We start from the raw sequence: 20,028 nt of genomic DNA on the forward strand, positions 1-20,028 counted from the left end.
TGTCCAATTTCTTTGAGAGATCACTTTTGGTGATGTGCACAGAAAAAAACTGTAGCTTGTATTTACCAGCAAGTATTCAATCTCTGCATAAAAGGAGTAATAAAAGATTTAAGATCATTTTAATTTTTACTGTTCAAAAAAAAAGTGAGAGAAACACTCATGAAGACATCACATGTTTAGCAACAGGGGCATTTAACTCTGGGTTGCAAGCATTAAAGGTGTTCATATTGTGCAGAAAAAAGATGGTACAATTTCCACAACAACTTTGTAGTTTAAGAGCTAGACCAGACACACCTTTGATGTGCATGAGATAGGTTTCCTTTGCACAGAACTGTCTACGTTCAGAATATTCACCTCAAAAAAAAATCAAAGATGTTTTGCACTCTGATACTTTTTTCACTTTCAAATAGTATTGTAACTAAATGTAAAACTCCACTTAACAGACTGAGGTAAACACCTGCAACTCTTACCAAACTAAAACTACAAGTAGAGTCTGCCATAAGCCTAGAATCACAACGTGTGAGTTAAAACACAATTTTTTTTTGTCCTTGAAAGGCAAAGAATGAGACTATGTGAGACAATTGAGTCAAGGTCCGCCCTACAGCAGTTTACGTGTGTATATGTATGTATATTTGTATATTAATATATATACCCACACACACACACACATGATCTGGCTCTCCTGGGTAGCAGGTGCGAATGGGCATTGCCAACGGCTGGCTTCGGTTATAAATATACACAGTGGGAGCCAATTGGCAGGTATCGTGGACTTGATGTCCGCCAACAACCGCCAATTCTTCAGTACAGAGGCAGAACAACAATCAGTAGGGAAGACATGGATCATGTCTTACCCTAGTGAAAGCACCTCCCACAGTACACAAAAACACTAGCTAGGCACACAGTTAACTCTTTGATCGCCCGTTAACCACCATCCAATGTCATTAGTACAGTGATTTTTTTATTTAGCACTGATCACTGTATTAGTGTCACTGGTCCCCACAAAGTGTCAGTGTCAAAACATCCACCGCAATATCGCAGTCCCGCTATAAGTTGCTGATAGTCACAATTACTAGTAAAAAAAATTAAATGAATAAAAAATATCCCATAGTTTGTAGAGGCTATTACTTTTGCACAAACCAATTAATATACGTTTATTGTGATTTTTTTTAATCAAAAATATGTAGCAGAATACATATTGGCCTAAACTAATGAAGAAATTCTATTTTTTTATTGCCAATGTTTTATAGCAGAATGTAGGTGATCAAATACCACCAAAAGAAAGCTCTATTTGTGGGAAAAAAGGACATACATTTTATTTGGGTACAGTGTTGCACGACCACGCAATTGTCAGTCAAAATAACACAGTGCCGTATGGCAAAAATTGCCTGGTCATGAAAGAGGGTAAATCTTCTGGAGGTGAAGTGGTTAAACTACTTTTTTTTTTCTATCCTTGAAAAGCAAAGAATGCGACTTCCCCCCACCCCCCCTTGTGTGATGCAGAAATATGTAGCATCTTTAGATTGCACAAACATGTGCATAAAGCCTTATTAAAAAAAAAAAGAGGGGGGGGCATGGTAGTGCTTTGCCACCTTGCCTATACTCCACTTTTTCTTGTGTTTAACCCATCCATCCTTTTTCAGCACTGAACATTAAAGAGGAGATCCACTCACCCCTGCAAAAATTAAAAGCAAGCAACTACACATACTGTAGCTGCAGACTTTTAATAATAGGGCACTTACCTGTCCTGGAGTCCAGCGATGTCGGCACCGAAGCTGATGTTTCCATCAGCTGTCGGGTGCTGCCGCCGCCATTGTGGGTAAAGGAACCCAGTAGCGAAGCATTACGGCTTCACGCTGGGTCCCCACTGAACATGCTTGAGGCATCGCTGTGCTCTCCTACTGGCCTGGTCGCAGGGCAAGGAGGAGGGAGCCGAGGCACTGACGTAAAGCCAAGAAGGTGTGCATCCAAACGTGGCCAGGTTCCCACTTTGCTCCTGTCCGTGGGAAACGCCTGGTGCAGCATCTCAAAGTATATCTCAACCTGGTTGAGAAACGCTCTGCACTGAACTGGATCGCCCCCAAATCGGTGGGGAAGCGGACCAGAACCAGACATACCTCTTAAAGAGGTAATACTCGAGGTGGGTGCCTGCAGAGAGACTACCGGAGCAGGCACAGTAGGAGAATCTAGATGAGCCGTGCGACTTAGGAGCTACCTTATCGTCTAGGCAAACTGATCCATGCGGTGATCCAGGTCATCCAATCTGAAAAAAATAATTAACAAGTGGATTGGCTGCATCTTCTGAAGTCATGGCCTTCACCTACAGAGTAAGCGTAGTCAAAAGATAGCCAGAGTTCAGTAACCGGATCGGGTAGTCGGCCAAGCCAATGTCCAAGAAAAAAAACCCACAGTGGCTATAACCTTCCCTTAAAGCGAGTGCAACGTCTAGATTTTTTTTTGTATTCAAACAACAAACATATTATACTTGCCTGCTCTGCGCAATGGTTTGCACAGAGCAGCCCCAAACCAGCGCTTCTGCGGTCCCCAACTGGTGCTCCAGGATCCTCCTCCTTTCGGTGTGCAAGCTGCTTGCTATGGGGGTACATCTGCAGGCTTGGTCCCAAGCCACGCAGTCTGTGTCCATAGACAAACACAGCAAAGCTCAGCCGCATTCCTGATCCCTCCTCACATCATTTGATGGACTTCCCAAGTCCCTGTGAGGAGAGGAAGAGAGAGGAGAGAAGACTGCGGACGGGCACAGCGCTGGATCCCTGACAGGCCTGAAGGCTCCCTGCTGGCAGAACACAATAGCACTGACTGTGTTGAGGGGGGAATCAAGGACTTTTCTTTCCTTTAACCTGTGGTTGAAGGTAAGAAAACTGTATAATATGTGGCCTGCTTTACGCTATCCAAAATAAAAAAATTACATTTTTTACCTTTAGAGACACTTTAAAACCATAAGCTTTAAAAACTATCTGAAAAATTAAACCACAATAGTGGGAAAAAAAGGTGGTTCCCATTTACAGAGATGACTAGGAATGACAAAAATAGAGTTCGTCTAACAGAATCTGTGTGAAAAATTATTGTGAAAACATTGTTACCCCCAAACTGCTACTCAATAGAATCAGCATACATCATGTAACCTAAACAGCGGTAAGCTAGCAGAAATCCAATTGCAATGCAATGAATAAAGCATATCAACACGGCAACCAAATGTTGCACATATAAATACAATCCATGTAAGCACATACCATAGAAGGCACAAAAGCATAAGAAGAACTCTGCAGTGGATGTGAACTTCCTTTATATGATGGATAGGGGCAAATTATAGCGCACATGAGCTGAGGCATCTGTAATAGGTGAATAATTCTGAAAGGCATCCAAATAGTTATCCAAAAGCCAATGGAAACAGCCTGCAGAATTTGCCGATATTAAGAAGCCCAATACAAGCACCTTACGCGCAATGCATGGGGAAGGGAGCTTGTCAGCTACAATATTCCAGGCAAGTGTTTAAAAATTGGGGGGAAAAAACGTACCATTTGTCACAGCAGAAATCTCCTTGATACCCTGGAGGGAGAAGGGGTGCCCTGTCAGACCTTTAGCCTTAGACAGCACAGGACCTGACTGAATGAGCAACGTGCGTAACTTGAATAGCGGTTCAGACAAGTAGCAGCAATGGCATTGGACACTGGCATACAGCCAATGGTGACACCTGATCCTTAATTGTGTTGAAGACTAGCCACTTGTCCACTATGCGCTAGAGAAAGACCAGGAGAGGAGCAACCAAGAAAGAATGAGGGCATATCCCTTGAGGTTCACAAGAGTTCTCAACATATGATGGTATGTCCTCTACATATAATGGTAAGAGACTTTGCCTTAAAGGAACACTAAAGGTTCGTTTTTTATTAGATCAATTGATTGCTGTAAGCTAGAGCATTTAAATATCACTTACCTCGTTTTTCCTTTTGACCTCCAAAATACAATAATCCAGGTTTGAAAATGCCATTTCCTGTCACTCCTCTTCTTGCTTTCCACCAGCATCTGAGCCATTTTGCATGGTGGAAAGCAGAATGTGCTCACCCCCTCCCTATGACTACAGCCCTGCATGAAGATGCTCTCTTATCCCTCACAGGCATGGAGGCTAAGCCTAATGGGAACTGCAGTTCCCATTAGGCCGTGATGTAGCAAGAATGAATGCGCACCGCTAAACCAGGAAGTCAGTGAGAATAATGATTCAGGAGTGATGGAGGTGAATAAAACAGCTCGATTTCAACAGGTATCAAACTAGTTATAATGCAAAACATTACTTTTTACTTTATCAGCTACTGTCAGACTTTAATTTAAAAGTAAAATATTTTTGTCTTTACAACGCCTTTAAGCATGGCACAGATGACTGCATTTGATAACCTCTGCCTCTAGCCAAGACATTAATGGCAATGACTGGTAAACGGGCACTTGAAACGGCAAGTCCACTCAGATTGGTAGATTCCAATAAGCGTTCAAAACCAGGTAAACTAGATCCACATACAATGACCTGCAGGGAAAATCTGGCGCCAACATTATCACCAGAACACCCTTGACTTCTATCCAGCATAGTAGTCGCTACAACAATCTTACTGGTGGGTAAGCATAAACCAGAGTGTAGTGACCCGAAGGAGCTACCACAATGAGTCTATCATGCCTGTTCAAGGGTCCTTTGCCCTTTGTGCAAACCTGACCACTTTTGAACTGAGATGTAACACCAGAAGATGCAATATCTGGTTTTACCCCATCCATCAATGGCAGATTTGTTGGACCTCTGGTACAAGGCCCATTTTTGTTTTTTTTATCATTCAGAGTTTTTTGGCTGAGATGGTCCACTGGACAGTTTTCTACCTCTTGTATGTACAGTATCTAGTCTAGGGGGCAGCTTTTAAAAGGAATATCAGAGGAGGATCTTTATAACAAAAAAAAAAAGAAAATGTAAAATCGAAGTTATGCTATTAGTAATGGATGCTGGAAAAAAAAAATCACATCATCACTGTGGATGCGAGAAAATCTCTTAATGCCAGGAGGCCACCACTGCACAAATCAACTTTATCAAACTTTTAGATTTTGACAAATTTCACCGTCCTTGGGTGCAATTAAGAGATAGTCAGTGAACCTCTGCGGAAGGAACTGGGACCACCACCTCTTCAGTTAGGAGTAAGGCTGCTAACCTCTGAGGAGACCTATGCAAGCTGGATGGGTTTTGCCACAGGAGTCACAAAGAGCATCATGGCGGTGCTGTACTACCACCTCTTCCAGATGAACTATTCAGGACAGAAACAGTCAGCATCAGCTGTTAAACTCCTCCAGGAGGGACAGACCATCAGGCTAGAGAGTCATGCTTTCCCCACTAAAGGTAAAAACCCCACAGACTGCCTATAAGGAAACTGGGCGATCACAGCCAAACCTGCAAACAGCAAGGAACTGCATGCGCTCAATGTCTGCAATTGGGGGACCAGTAGGATCTATATTATGCAACCTGTCACCCAGTTAGCAACTTGTTTGAGAACACAATGAAAGGAACTAGGATTTCCAGAACATTCTAATGACCTTAGTTGCTAGGCTAATAACGGAATTGCCCACAGCTGTGGAGAGGATTTTGGCCACCTGCAGCTACTACAGAAGGGGCGATATACCCGATTCTCAACTCCAGTTTTTGATACACTTAACATAGTTTGTTTGGGCAAGCTTGGCCCAAAGGAAGTATGTCCCTCGCCAACATGTGAGGGCGCTGGACGTGCGGTATAAACTGATTTTAGCTGAGGTTCTGGGTTCGAGACTTCCTGTCTCATACCCAGAAGACAGTAAGGTCTATCCAATTGCACCCAGCCATTCAGAGAAAGTGATGTATTCTAGAAATTTATAAAAATCCTTCGATTGGCTAAGTTAGAGGGACTGGTTGAAGATGTCACAATATCTCACTCAGACAATCAGAGGAAGCTTTGTATTCTAGCAATGAATACATTGCTCTCTCTGAATAATGGGCGCCCAACAGATAGACTCTACTGTGCCTCAACTACATACAGTTTATACCACACAACCAGCTGCCTCACATGTTCGTGAGGGACATACCTAGTTTGGGCCAAGCTGGCCCAAACAAACTATGGAAAGTGTATCAAAAGCTGGATTTCAGCTTTAAAGCACAGCTGTGTCCTACAATGAACAAAAGAGAAATGCCTATAAAACGTGTCAGAAATCCAGCAAACGCCCAACATCCTGTAGTAAGTGGACAATGCTGTCTTTGCTGCAATGAAATCTCAAGCAGTGCTATGAGCCATGTTAAGGGTTATCCCATGCTAGACTACAGAACATCTTCCTCTTATGTTATGGGGATGAGGCATGAGGTAATATGCAGTCCAAAATGGGAGGACTTGGGTAGGGCAAAACCGGCTTGGAATTTCAGTACAGCAGAGGCAGTGTTGTTAACCCACTACAGGAAGTTCAGAGCTTACTAGATTTATGACGGAATCAACAGGCAATTCTCTTTACTTGTAGTTTTTTATTTTTAATAGAAAGCATGGAGAAGAGTGCATGTATTGCACAGAAGCACTGAAAACTTTCTTATTTTATCCAGACATACACTTTAAAACAATGCTCCACGTCAATATGATTCTAAAGCCACATAAAGAAATAAAAGTGCAGACCCCTCTACATATCTAACGAACAGTAGCTTAGTACAAATTGTGCTGCTTAGAAGACTTTAGTGAGCCCTTATTTTTCAAAACCTTGTTTTCATTAGAAGTAAAATGTAGGTTAAAGACAAACTAAGAATGTATATACTTCTCTGAAAACAAGCTAGAATGTGATAGATAAAACCACATTTGTCTTGTTTATTACACCTTACAACTGCAACTTTGAAGTGGTGAGAGGGATACTAGAGAGCTTAAGGTTTCAGTATGAACAGACTGTGGAAACCTAGTGTGGCAATGGTGACACCTAGTGGTGAACAAAAGGGAGTCAAAATGGTGCTGCAAAGACCACCTCTGCGGTTTTAATTGTTTTTGCGCTTTAAACAAAAAAAGAGCTTTTTTTATTTATTTTTGCTTTCTGCTATAAAGCAACCCAATAAATGAAAAAAAATAAAAAAAATATGTCATCATCAATTTAGGCCAATATGTATTCTCCTACATATTTTTGTAAAAAAAATATCCCAATTAGCGTATATTGATTGGTTTGCGCAAAAGTTATAGCATCTACAAACTATGGGATAGATTTAGGGAATTATTTTTACTAGTAATGGCAGCGATCAGCAATTTTTAGCAGGACCGCGACATTGCGGCAGACAAATTGGACACCAAGTGACACTTTTTAGGGTCACCAATACAGTGATCAGTGCTAAAAAAAAAAAAAAAAATGCACTGTCACTGTATAGAAGGATGTTCTGCTTTTTTTACATCATGATCATGGCTGCCGGGCCCCACTGATTGGCTCCAGCTGTGCCCAATCACAGCGGGAGCGGGTTGCCGCCCCAGACCAGGTACAATGTTTCGCACAGCCGGGCCGCCCTGCTGCAGTATATGTGCGGTGGGCGGTCCGGAACTGGTTAAAGACGAATTCTGGACAAGCGGCTAAATATACAGTTTACATTTCTATACAGTACACTTTTTGTTTTACCTGCTGAAGAATTCTTTAATTATGAACAGGCATTTTAGCAATGCATGCACCTTTTATAGCGAGAATGATTACCCCACTCTCATATCTCATGTGTCAACTGCCTGCTCATTGGAGAGAGGTTAAGATGAAGAGTTGTTGTTCAATAATAAGGCTGGAGGCAGACAGGGGATATAAGATGTCAGAAAGCAAAACCAGGAAGCTGAATCACAGAACCAGGAAAAGAGTATGTCACCTGTCTGGCTGTGAAGAGTGCATCAGGTTCTGGTGCTGGCTAGAATTACAAATCCTTTGACAAGCAAACAAAAAAGAATGTGTATATCTCTACTATAGTTCAAGTCAGCAGACTCTTTCTAATTAGTAAAATTTTAATGTATTAAAATACACACACACAAATTATATATATATATATATATATATATATATATATATACACACACACACACACACACACACACACACACACACACACATATACACAGTCAGGTCCATAAATATTGGGACATCGACACCATTTTAATCTTTTTAGCTCTATACACCACCACAATGTACCGTATTTATTGGCGTATAACACGCACCCCAATTTTAAGAGGGAATTTTCTGGAAAAACAAATTTTTAAAATAAACAACTTTGAAGCAATCTAAGGGTCAGTGCCCATGAATGTCCATCTGCAGCCTGATCAATGTCCATCTGCAGCCCATCAATGCATGAATGCAGCCCGATTATTGCCGTTTTATTTTATTATGCCATTTTATTTTCATTTGTAGCCTCACCATCTATCATCAAATCAGCCTGAACATTGGAAAGTCAGAGCTGTCATGTCCTGTTTACTCGGCTCTTACACACACAGTCCCGCCTACGCCATCGGCATTGGACCAGCTCCTGTGATAGACAGAACACTGGCCCAATGCTAATGGCGGAGGCGGGACTGTGTGTGTCTGACGTGACAGCCGAGTGGAGAGGAGATGACGGCTCTGTGATTTCCGGTGGGTGCTCGTCCCTCTCCTTTCCCTCCGAGGTATGCTGTCGGCGTATAACACGCACCCACGATTCCCCCCTGATTTTATGGGGAACAAAAGTGCGTGTTATACGCCGATAAATACGGTATTTGAAACAGTGGCGGCTGGTGCTCAAAATTTTTGGGGGGGCGCAAACGAAAAAAAAAAAAAATTGCAGCCTCACTGTGCCCATTACATGCAGCCACTGTGCCATCAAACGCAGCCACTGTGCCATGCCACCAAATGCAGCCACTGTGCCATCAATTGTCACCACTGTGCCATACCATCAAACACAGCAACTGTGCCATCAATTGTCACCACTGTGCCATGCCATCAAACGCAGCCACTGTGCCCCTCAACTGTTGCCACTGTGCCAATTGTCACCACTGTGCCCTTTAATTGTCACCACTGTGCCCCATGATGCCACTGTGCCCATTGTCGCCACTGTGCCCCATGATGCCACTGTGCCCATTGTCACCACTGTGCCCCATGATGCCACTGTGCCCCATGATGCCACTGTGCCCATTGTCACTCACCACTGTGCCCCATGATGCCACTGTGCCAATTGTCACCTCTGTGCCCTTTGTCACCACTGTGCCCCATGATGCCACTGTGCCAATTGTCACCTCTGTGCCCTTTGTCACCACTGTGCCCCATGATGTCACTGTGCCCCTTTCCCTGTAAAAAGCACTTACCTGAGGATTCCATGTGCTCCCTCGATGTCTTCTGCCGCTGTGGTGAAGCTTCAGCCAATCAGGTTCCTGATAACCAGAATCTGGGAACCTGATTGGCTGAAACGGCCGTTTGTCTTATACAATGAGCGCAGATTGCCTGCGCTCAGAGTATAGACAGATGAGAGCCGGAGAAAAGCCTATCAGAGCCGCTATTCGGGTAAGCGGCGTCCCGCATCCGGTTATCTGAATAGACCAGGCAGCGCTGGCAACCAACAATAACATACATTTGTGCATTTATGCACGAATGTGTGTTATTTGCGAGAGGGGGTGGCGCTGCAGCGCCCTCTATAGACGGCCGCCAGAACTGCGGCTAAAATGTCAAATGACATTTTAGCCGAATAAAAGTTCTTAAAGGGCCCGTTTTTTTTTGTGACTGTGGGAGGGGGGGCGGCGCCCGTGCGTCCCTATGGACGGGCCGCCACTGATTTGAAATGAAACAAACAAGATGTGCTTTAACTGCAGACTTTCAGCTTTAATTTGTGGGTATTTACATCCAAATCAGGAATTCCAACAGTTTGTATATGTGCCTCCCACTTTTTAAGGGACCAAAAGTAATAGGACAGATTAACAATCATAAATCAAACTTTCACTTTTTAATACTTGGTTGCAAATCCTTTGCAGTCAATTACAGCCTGAAGTCTGGAAAGCATAGACATCACCAGACGCTTTCATCCTTGAAACTAACATCTTGTTAGTTTCATTTCAAATACATTGTGGAGGCGTATAGAGCCAAAAAGATTAGAATTACATCGATGTCCCAATATTTATGGACCTGACTGTATAAAATATATTGTATATGGCAATTATATTCAAGAAGTATGCAGGGCTTGCTCATAGTTTGTTTAGAGCATTTGCTGGTGTGCTTTGTTAATAATTTAGAATGTATCATGACAGATATTTATTATGAGTTATGTGAACCATAGGGCAGCTCTAAAAATTATATATATTTACATCCAAGTATAACCTGCCATTTGAGAAAGAACTGGTCACAGCTCAATGTCATTATGGTTCATATAGTTACTTTATTCGATGTACTGCTGATTTTTTTTAAAACATTAGAGGTGTTTTTTTTTACCAGAAGAAAAATAACACGCATTCAGCCATGTCCCTCAGGGGTGTGAAACTCAATTTCATTGAGGGCCGCATCAGCATTATGATTGTCCTCAAAAGGGCCGGTTGAATCTGTAAGATTAGATGTCCAGCGCATTCCCTCCCCTTTACATTAGTTGTCAAGAGCCACCCCACCATCAGAAGTTGAGTCCCCCACTCTCCCTTACATCACAGTGCACCCCCCTTTCCTTATACTGCTGCTGGGAAGAAGCTGGATGCATTGCTTGAAAGCAGAAAGTAGGGGTCTGGAGCTCTCCTACAGCTGCAGTAGAGGTGCGAGGGCCACATGAAATGGCCAGGAGGGCCGGATTCGGCCCGCAGGCCTTGTGTTGGACACCTGTGCCCTAGAGGTTGTACTTTAGATAAGAAAATGTCTTCTTACCTTGGACATGTGGCTAAAGTCAGCAAAACTTTCATTACTGTTGAATGCACTGCCTCCAAAAGGGTCCAGAGTTCCAAATGGATCTACAACACAAGCAGAAAGTTTAAAGGACTGATGTGAAGATATTACAATAATTCCACCTTAGCGTATACGCCAATATAGATCAGGTGGTAAAAAAAAGTTAGATTAGAAAGGATACATCTGACAGCGAGGTGAAGCAAATACCCAACACAAAGGAATAGATTTATAAAACATCAAAAACGAAAAGTAAGCACATTTCTAAACTTTACTTAAAGTAGAACTATAGGCAAAACTTTTCCCCCCCCCCCCATTTTGGATAGAGTGAGGAAGGGTTATAACCCCTGTATGGGTTAATTTTGCCATTGTTGTCAAATTGGAGAGATTTACCGTTATGTCCTGTTCCATAGCCAAGGAAGTAAGTGGAAATCCCTGCAAATTAAGAGAAACCCTTGCGGCCCACCAGGTCACCAGAACTTTTTCCATTGGAAAATTTCCCCTCCATAACTTTTCTGGGTACACTTTCAATGTGTTTGGGTTTACTTTCAATGATAATGGTAAATTGGAATGGGCTCGACATGAATCGGCATCCTACGTGCTCGAGCCCACCAGGAAATCCGAACGGTTCATTGCTTATTACAGGCAGTGAGACATTTACCCGTCCGCAGCTGCAGATTGGAAAATGTCCCACTGCCTGTGATTAGCCGTCTGCAGTGTTAGTTTTCCTGGCAGGATCGGGCAGGTGGAATCCTGAACACGCCCAAGCCCATCTCTAATGGTAAACAGTACAAATAGAGAGGGTGCATCTTCCTAATGGGGGCACAGACAGCAATACAAACTGCCAGATGTTCTAATCCACCTCCCCTCTATCCAAAAGTAAAAACATTTTTTGACTTTAGTTGTACTTTAATATACTATGAAAACTCTACATTTTGTAAGATACAAACCATCCTTTGACTGAGATCAATGATCAGACTCAATAAAGGATTCCTGTAGTATTTTATATTTTATTTACCAGTACATCTAGCCCAAAATCAATTCCAACCAATACCTGAACTGCTAATGGTATGTGGGGAATACTGTAACTATGCCAAATTCAAAAAGTCCATTCAATCTATTGTATGGTAATGTAAGAGATTCACTTCATTGCCCACTTCCCCAAAAAGTGCATACTTGCCTATCCTTCACTCTCCCATGAAAAGTAAAGAAATAGCTGGCGATTCTGGGTATGTACGACACTCGCTCACCTTTGGCTCATGTGACAGCACTGCTGTTTGGCTCAGTGCTGACACAAATGGGCAATGAATGAGTGAGTCCTTTCATGAGAGTGAAAAGATTGGAGTATGCTTTAAAGTGGAAATGTAAACCCAATTTATGATATTTGAGTTGGACCTATATATCTGTAGTATTTTCAAAGAACCGTAGCTCTCTCCTGAACCGTTCCTCTGTTATCAGCCTGATAATCCTGACAAATTCTCAGATACATCAGATAAAAGTAGCCGGAAATTTCTGTCAGGGGAGGTTGCTACAATAGATTAGCAGGGAGCTGGCCCTGTTACAAAACACCTCTGAGAGTCTCTGCCTATGATGAGAGGGGGTGTGTGCAATGTTAGCCATCTTGGCTGTATGCCCAGACGTCGCACTCTGTGTTAAACAGGAAGAGAAGATTTCCGAACATGATCTGAACTTTCTAAACAGTATATAAATGTGAAGACAGCAGATATGCATGTAAAACGTATGTAGGGAGATTTGGTTCATATCTGTGTATCATCTGAGGCTGTTCACTTCACTGGGTGTATGGAGGGTTTACATCCACTTTAATCTCAGTTTTGAGTAATTCAATGCAGCCAAATCTCAAAGCGCTTCTCACATGTAAGTGGGCCTTGCTTCCTAACTTGCCTGCTTTTCACATCACAGGGGGTGGTCTGAGTTTAGTGGTCTGTGAGATTCGAAAGGTTGGTGGCCACTGACCTAGTAGAGATTTGGTAGCATGCTCCTGAGTCCTGGTTGGAATGACTCCACTATTTTCATAAATAGATTGCATACAAAGGAAAACTTCCAGCAAGCTGAAATACTTTGTCAATCAATATTATTTTTTAATGTTGTTTTCAGTTCACAGTGACAATTATTTTGCTGAAGATTTAGTTTGTATTAGACAGTCTGAAGTAGACCAACTTCTGTGCAACAACTATTCCTGGCATGCTAAAGTTATCACACATATAATACAGCCTTTTTCAACCAGTGTGCCGCGGCACACTGGTGTGCCGTCAGAGGTTCTCAGGTGTGCCGCGGGGGTCAGTGGAGAGAAGGCTGTCAGATGAGCTCTCCTGCCGAACTGTGAGAAGCTATGTCGGCTTCAAAAATGAAAGTAAAGTGCAGAGGAGTGTGCTGTGCTCTCTGCTTCCCCCTAGAGTGCAGTACCCGGCTAAAGAGAAATCTGAAAAGGTACTGAGCTAGAAGCTACATTATTTTTTTTTAAAAATGGCTTTATACATTTGTGTGTGTGCACATGTGACTGTCTGTCTGTATGTGTGTGTGCGCACATGTGACTGTGTCTGTATGTGTGTGTGTGCACATGTGACTGTGTGTGTGTGTGTGTGTGTGCGTGTGCGCACATGTGACTGTCTGTCTATATGTGTGTGTGTGTGTGTGTGCACATGTGACTGTCTGTCTATATGTGTGTGTGTGCATGTAGACTGTCTGTATGTATGTATGTGTGTGTGTGTGTGTGTGTGTGTGTGTGTGCACATGTGACTGTCTGTGTGTGTGTCTGTGTGTGTGGGCATGTAGACTGTCTGTCTGTATGTGTGTGTGTGCACATGTGACTGTGTCTGTATGTGTGCACATGTGACTGTCTGTCTGTCTGTATGTATGTGTGTGTGTGTGTGCACACATGTGACTGTCTGTCTATATGTGTGTGTGTGCATGTAGACTGTCTGTCTGTATGTATGTATGTATGTATGTATGTGTGTGTGTGTGTGTGTGTGTGTGTGTGTGCACATGTGACTGTCTGTATGTGTGTGTGTGTGTGCACACATGTGACTGTCTGTATGTGTGTGTGTGTGTGTGTGCGCATGTAGACTGTCTGTCTGTATGTGTGTGTGCACATGTGACTGTGTCTGTATGTGTGCACATGTGACTGTATGTGTGCACATGTGACTGTATGTCTATATGTGTGTGTGTGCATGTAGACTGTCTGTCTGTATGTGTGTGTGTGTGCACGTGTGTGCGCATGTGACTGTCTGTCTGTATGTGTGTGTGTGTGTGCACATGTGACTGTATGTGTGTATGTATGTATGTATCAGGGTTGCCAACTTTCAGTAAATTTACAAAGAGTTTGTAAAATCTGTACTTTTTGCATTTGTCCATGAATGTCAGTTACAGACATGCAGCCTACATGTCCGCAATGGACATTCAAGGACAGATGAAAAAAGTATGGATTTTACAAACTTCGTAAATTTACTGAAAGTTGGCAACCCTGGTATGTATGTGTATGCATGTGTAAGCCTGTGTCTGTAGTCTGTATGTATGTTACTTTTAATCCTGCCCCCCCCCCCATTCCTGTACCATGACAATGGATTTTGTAGGGCTTGTTTGATAGCAAGGACTGCTGCTTCTCTGAAAAGCAATCCATGCACAGATCGCTTTTCAGAGGCATTTGACAGGCCGTAAAGAGGAATTATGTTGCCTCTTTACTACCTGTTTTAAGCCCGTAAATGCAGCATCACTACACCGCAACCGTGCAATGCACACAGTTGCGGGGTAGTTGCAGTGCACCCCCATTCACCCTCGGTATACCTCCAGTTGCAGCCACAGCATGTGAACACCCCAGCTACTGCCTCTGCAGCTAAAGGTAGAGAAGTTGGGGGTGGTAAAAACGTCTCAACCATGTGGTTTTACCGCCCCTTTGACATGTTAACAAGCCCTTGGTTCACATCTGTGCAGCTGCATGTAGGGCAGACCATTCATTTCAATGGGCTTCTGTACCCACAAAAATGCAGGGAAACAAGTCCCCAACCTTCTTCTTTTTTTTTTAATTGCACTGCAGCAAAAGCACCCCACATTTTCCAATGTGTGGGTGTACCATTAAGAATTAATGGTACCCCTAAAGAGCAGAGCATTTTTCTGTGTGTCAGGAATGAGCGCGATTTTGCGCGTGTTCTGCGACACACCATAATGTGAACCAAGCCTTGGACTGGGGTGCCTCAAGACTGAAAATACTTTTTAAAGGTGCCCCGACTGGAAAAAGGTTGAGAAACACTGATATAATAGCTCAATAAGAGCAATATGCTTTGTGTGCAGACTGCTAAAGCAAGGAAGATTGACCAGCAGGATCACCAGGTAATGTTATGCAAAAGAATAAAAAATAAAACAGGCAACATTGAAGAATCAGAAGATAAAATAAGAAAGAAAAATAAACTAGTCAAAGTATAACTAAAGGCAAAACCTTTTTTTGTTTTGGATGGAGTGGAGAGGGATCAGAACACCTCACCACCGGGTTTTTATTGCTGTCTGTGCCCTCGTTAAGGAGATTCCCCCTCTCCATTTGTCCTGTTTACCATTATCATTGAAAGAAAAACAATCCCACTTTTTGGGTTGTCCCCAGAAAAGTAATAGAGGGGAAATCTTCCAATGGGCAAACTAGTTCTGATGACCTGGGGGGTCCCCAAGGAATTCCCTTAATTTGCAAGGATTTCCTCATCCTTTCTGTTTTGGCTACGAGACAGGAAGTGAAGGAAATCTCCCCAATGGGACACAGATGGCAAAAATAAAAAGGACAGGAATTATAACCCTCCCTTACTCGATCCAAAATGATAAAAAAAATAAAAAAAAATAAGTGTTGCCTATAGTTCTACTTTAAGCTAAGGGTGATTCTCTCCATGAAGGAGAAAGGGTTCATCACCTTCACACACTAGTAGAAAACAGAGGACTCTCAGAATCGGGTAGAACTATAGTGGAGGGGGCCCGGGAAGGGCAGGGGGGAAGTGTCCTCTAAAGCTTTGCCCATTTCCAGTCACCTAAAGGTACGAGCCTATAATCCTCATGGTGTAGGAATATTCTGCCTGTGTCCTGTACAGTACAATTAAGAAATAAAACAGGCAACAGTTTATCATAGGATAAAATACGCATATATTCAATAATAAGTTTAGGTATAACATACACTTTAAACATACAGAAAATACTGAGTTTCATGCAGCAGAGTCTTGGATCAACAACTACTAATAAAGTGGCGGTAAACCTGAGACAAGAAATATGAACAAAACATATCCCTCTATAGTGTGTACTTGTCTCAATTAAGAGCATTAAGTGTCATTTCTGTCCGCTGCTGCGTTCCTTTGCCATCAGCATGAATCACTGTTGACAAGTTTTCCTGACACCAAGAGAAAAAAGGTGACAGGGAAGGGAGCTCCAGCTGATCGACAGCCTCAGCTCTGTTCCTGTGTGCTTTGTGAAGGGGGTGTGTCCCTTTCCTCCAATTATCACTTAGAGCTCTCCTCACTGAGCTCTGCAGAGTGTAACTTCAGCTCTCTGACCCCTTTTTTTCTGAACTCGTAAACAGACTTATAGAAGTCAATGCTGCAGATAAACAGGTACAACAAACATAGGAGGATTTGATTCATTGCTGAGTATCACCTGAGGCCAGTCACTTGGGAATATTTAAAAGTTTACAACCACTTTAAGCTATCCAACATATAAAAGGGAAATGTGCGGACACATATGGACCGGTGGACCAAGGATTATTTTTTTTGCAGATAGTTTGTATTCAAGAACATTATCAATTTGGCCAAATACTTAGTTAAGGCATGACGGGTTATGACAAAGTGTAAATAATAATACAAAAAAAAAAAGTGAGTTATATGCCTAGGGAAAAAAGCATGAAGGGAAGAGGAGGTCCTGCATTGAGAGAAGCAAAACCCATTCCATCTACCATGGGTCATTGTCTTTCCCTTAAATGGTATGGCATTGGTTTTGCCCTTATGTTTACATGTATTTACCATCTGATTTCATGTTATTGTTATTTATAAGAATAGTGCAGCACTTTTACATTTAGCATGTTACGTTGTGTAAAGAGGAAAACCTTCTTCTCTAGACCATAATGCTTGGCATTTGACAAACTGACCGTTATTGCCTAAAACCTCCTTCAACAACCTAGTTAACTTTCATACAATATACTGATACAATATCAGTAGAACTAAAGTGCTAAACGTGTTGACATAATTCTAACTCAAAACCTACTCACCTGATTCTTTCTTTGGCAGTGTTGAAGAGGAGAAAGGATCTCTGCTCTCAAAAGGATCAGACTGTTGTGGAAGAAATAAATACCAGTTAGTGAATGATTATGTTTCAATCATTTTAATTCATGCTTAACTAACAGAGGGGCCTGTATTTCATCAATGGAGTCATTGTACTTACTAAAAGTGGGAATTTCTGTGAGACCTGTTGGTTACCATGGACAGAATTCTGGTTAACACAACAAATGCACTGTCCACTAAAGATATAAAAAATGATTTTTTAAAAGCTATTTAATCCATGTGGTTGGCTTTTTCTCACCTTTAGTGGCAGAGTCATGGAGTGGACACTATTCTTTGTGAAAGGATCAGCAGAAAAAGGATCACTTTTGCTGGTTTTCTGGAAAGGGTCATCAGCAGTGGGAGCATGGAAAGGATCACTTTCTTTAAAAGGATCATCGCCAAATGGATCTGAAGAAGTAAAGGTTATTCATGCATTGTGTCAGTGTATTCGACCCATCAAGTTTTTTTTTTTATTTAGAATGCAAAATCCTTGGTTACTTAGAACACTATGATGCACTTACTGCTCTTGAAAGGGTCTGCCCCTTTGAAAGGATCAGCAGTAAAGGGATCTTCAGTTTGGAATGGGTCAGAGTAGAGGTCTTGGTTGTTGTTGCTGCTGTTGAAAAGGTGGGTTTTACTTTTAAACGGATCATCCTGTAGAAGAAAAAATAAATAACGAACAAGCTATTTTAAAAACCAACTTGAGAAGTATTTATACCAGTCAAACACAGCAATGTAACCTTGCCATGTTTCAAGTTTCCCCTTTTAAAAGGACAACAATTAATTATACTGCTCGCAGCTTGGTGCTAAACTAAAAGTTACATAATATGATCACTGAAAATAACATAATTCGCTTGAAACCTTCATTTTTTGCATAAAATAGGCTGAACAAATAATCCAGTCTCAAGATAAAACCAAATGTACTTTTACAGAAAGAATTAGTCTATCAGCTGCATTAGCGATCACTGAAACCTGCATACATGAATATGACTTCATGCAAAATATGTATACATATAAAGTCACACACAAACTGAAATACAGATTCTTTCCCAGAGATGTACTATCAATTACTGCTTCACACACAAACGCCCAATAGTAACGTGTCTTAGTATGTATTTATTTTTCATATGCATAGTATTGCATTAGTATCTTTTTTTTTTCTTACTTTTATAATGTTTGCAATAATTTGAATACATTTGTACTATTTGAACAGGCTATTGCTTACATTTTATTGGTATGTATTATATGTAAAGTGCATCCAGAAAGCATTGACAGCACTTCACTTTTTCCACATTTTGTTAGGTTACAGCCTTATTCCAAAATTGATTAAATTAATTATTTTTCTCAAAACTCTATAAACAATACCCAAAAATGACAGCGTGAAAGTAGTTTGTAAATTTATTAAAAATAACAAAAAAAAAATTACGTGGTACATAAGCATTTACAGCCTTTGCCATGACGCTCAAAATTTAGCTTGGTGCATCAACTTGGAGTCCACCTGTGGTAAATTCAGTTGATTGGACATGATTTGGAAAGGCACACACCTGTCTATATATAAGGTCTCACAGTTAACAGTACATGTCAGAGCTCAAACCAAGCCATGAAGTCCAAGGAATTTTCTGTAGACCTCCGAGACAGGATTGTATCAAGGCATAGATCTTGGGAAGGGTACACAAAAATGTCTGCAGCAATGAGCACAGTGGCCTCCATCATCTGTAAATGGAAGAAGTTTTGAACCACCAGGACTATTCCTAGAGCGGCCGCCCAGCCAAACTGAGCAATCAGGGAAGAAGGGCCTTAGTCTGGGAAGTGACAAACCCGATGGTCACTCTGACAGAGCTCCAGCATTTCTCTGTGGAGAGAGGATAACCTTCCAGAACAACTATCTCTGCAGCATTCCACCATTCAGACCTGTATGGTAGAGTCGCCAGAAGGAAGCCACCCCTCAGTAAAAGGCACATGACAGCCTGCCTGGAATTTGCCAAAAGGCACCTGAAGGATTCTCAGACCATGAGAAACAACATTCTTTGGTCTGATGAAACAAAGATTGAACTCTTTGGCATAAAGACCTGACCAACATCCATCCCTACAGTGAAGCATGGTGGTGGCAGCATCACGCTGTGGGGATGTTTTTCAGCGGCAGGAACTGGGAGCCTAGTGAGGATTGAGGGAAAGATAAAACGCAGCAATGTACAGAGACATCCTTGATAAAAACCTGATCCAGAGCGCTCTGGGGCAAAGGTTCATCATCTAACAGATCAACGACCCATAAGCACACAGCTAAGATAACAAAGAAGTGGCTACGGGACAACTCTGTGAATGTCCTTGAGTGGCCCAGTCAGAGCTCAGACTTAAACCTGATTGAACATCTCTGGAGAGATCTGAAAATGGCTGCGCATCGACGCTCCCCTTCCACCGTGATAGAGCTTGAGAGGTCCTGCAAAGAAGGGAGGAGACTGCACAAAAATAGGTGTGCCAAGCTTGTAACATCATACTCAAAAAGACTCGAGGATGTAATTGGTGTCAAAGGTGCTTCAACAAAGTATTGAGCAAAGGCTGTGATTACTGTACATAGGATTTTTATTTTATTTTTTATAAATTTGCAAAGATTTCCAACAAACTTCTTTCGAGTTGTCATTATGGGGTATTGTTTGTATAATTTTGAGGAAAATAATGAATTTAATCAATTTTGAAGGCTGTAACATAAAGTGTGGAAAAGGTGAAGTGCTGTGAATACTTTCCAGGTGCATGGTACATATGTATACTATTGTATATATATAAATATATATATATATATATATATATATATATATATATATAGTAAATATAGATGTGTGGATACCTATATGCATATATT

General features: G+C 41.8%; 1 protein-coding gene across 4 annotated transcripts in view; it reads right to left on the minus strand.

The window, feature by feature from the left end:
* Nucleotides 1–20,028, minus strand: part of EPS15L1 (epidermal growth factor receptor pathway substrate 15 like 1) — a 214,913-nt gene that overhangs the window by 67,504 nt on the left and 127,381 nt on the right. For 2 of the 4 annotated variants that reach the window (XM_040320967.1, XM_040320984.1), the window contains 5 exons: nt 17,693–17,825; nt 17,431–17,579; nt 17,293–17,316; nt 17,120–17,180; nt 10,861–10,943 (listed from right to left, as the gene is read on the minus strand). In XM_040320967.1, the coding sequence (XP_040176901.1) occupies nt 10,861–10,943; nt 17,120–17,180; nt 17,293–17,316; nt 17,431–17,579; nt 17,693–17,825 (450 nt within the window). The remainder of the gene's footprint in view (nt 1–10,860; nt 10,944–17,119; nt 17,181–17,292; nt 17,317–17,430; nt 17,580–17,692; nt 17,826–20,028) is intronic. The other 2 variants (XM_040320975.1, XM_040320992.1) reach the window with 1 other exon arrangement.

The sequence above is a fragment of the Rana temporaria genome, chromosome 1, assembly GCF_905171775.1.
Source record: "Rana temporaria chromosome 1, aRanTem1.1, whole genome shotgun sequence".
Lineage (NCBI taxonomy): Eukaryota > Metazoa > Chordata > Amphibia > Anura > Ranidae > Rana > Rana temporaria.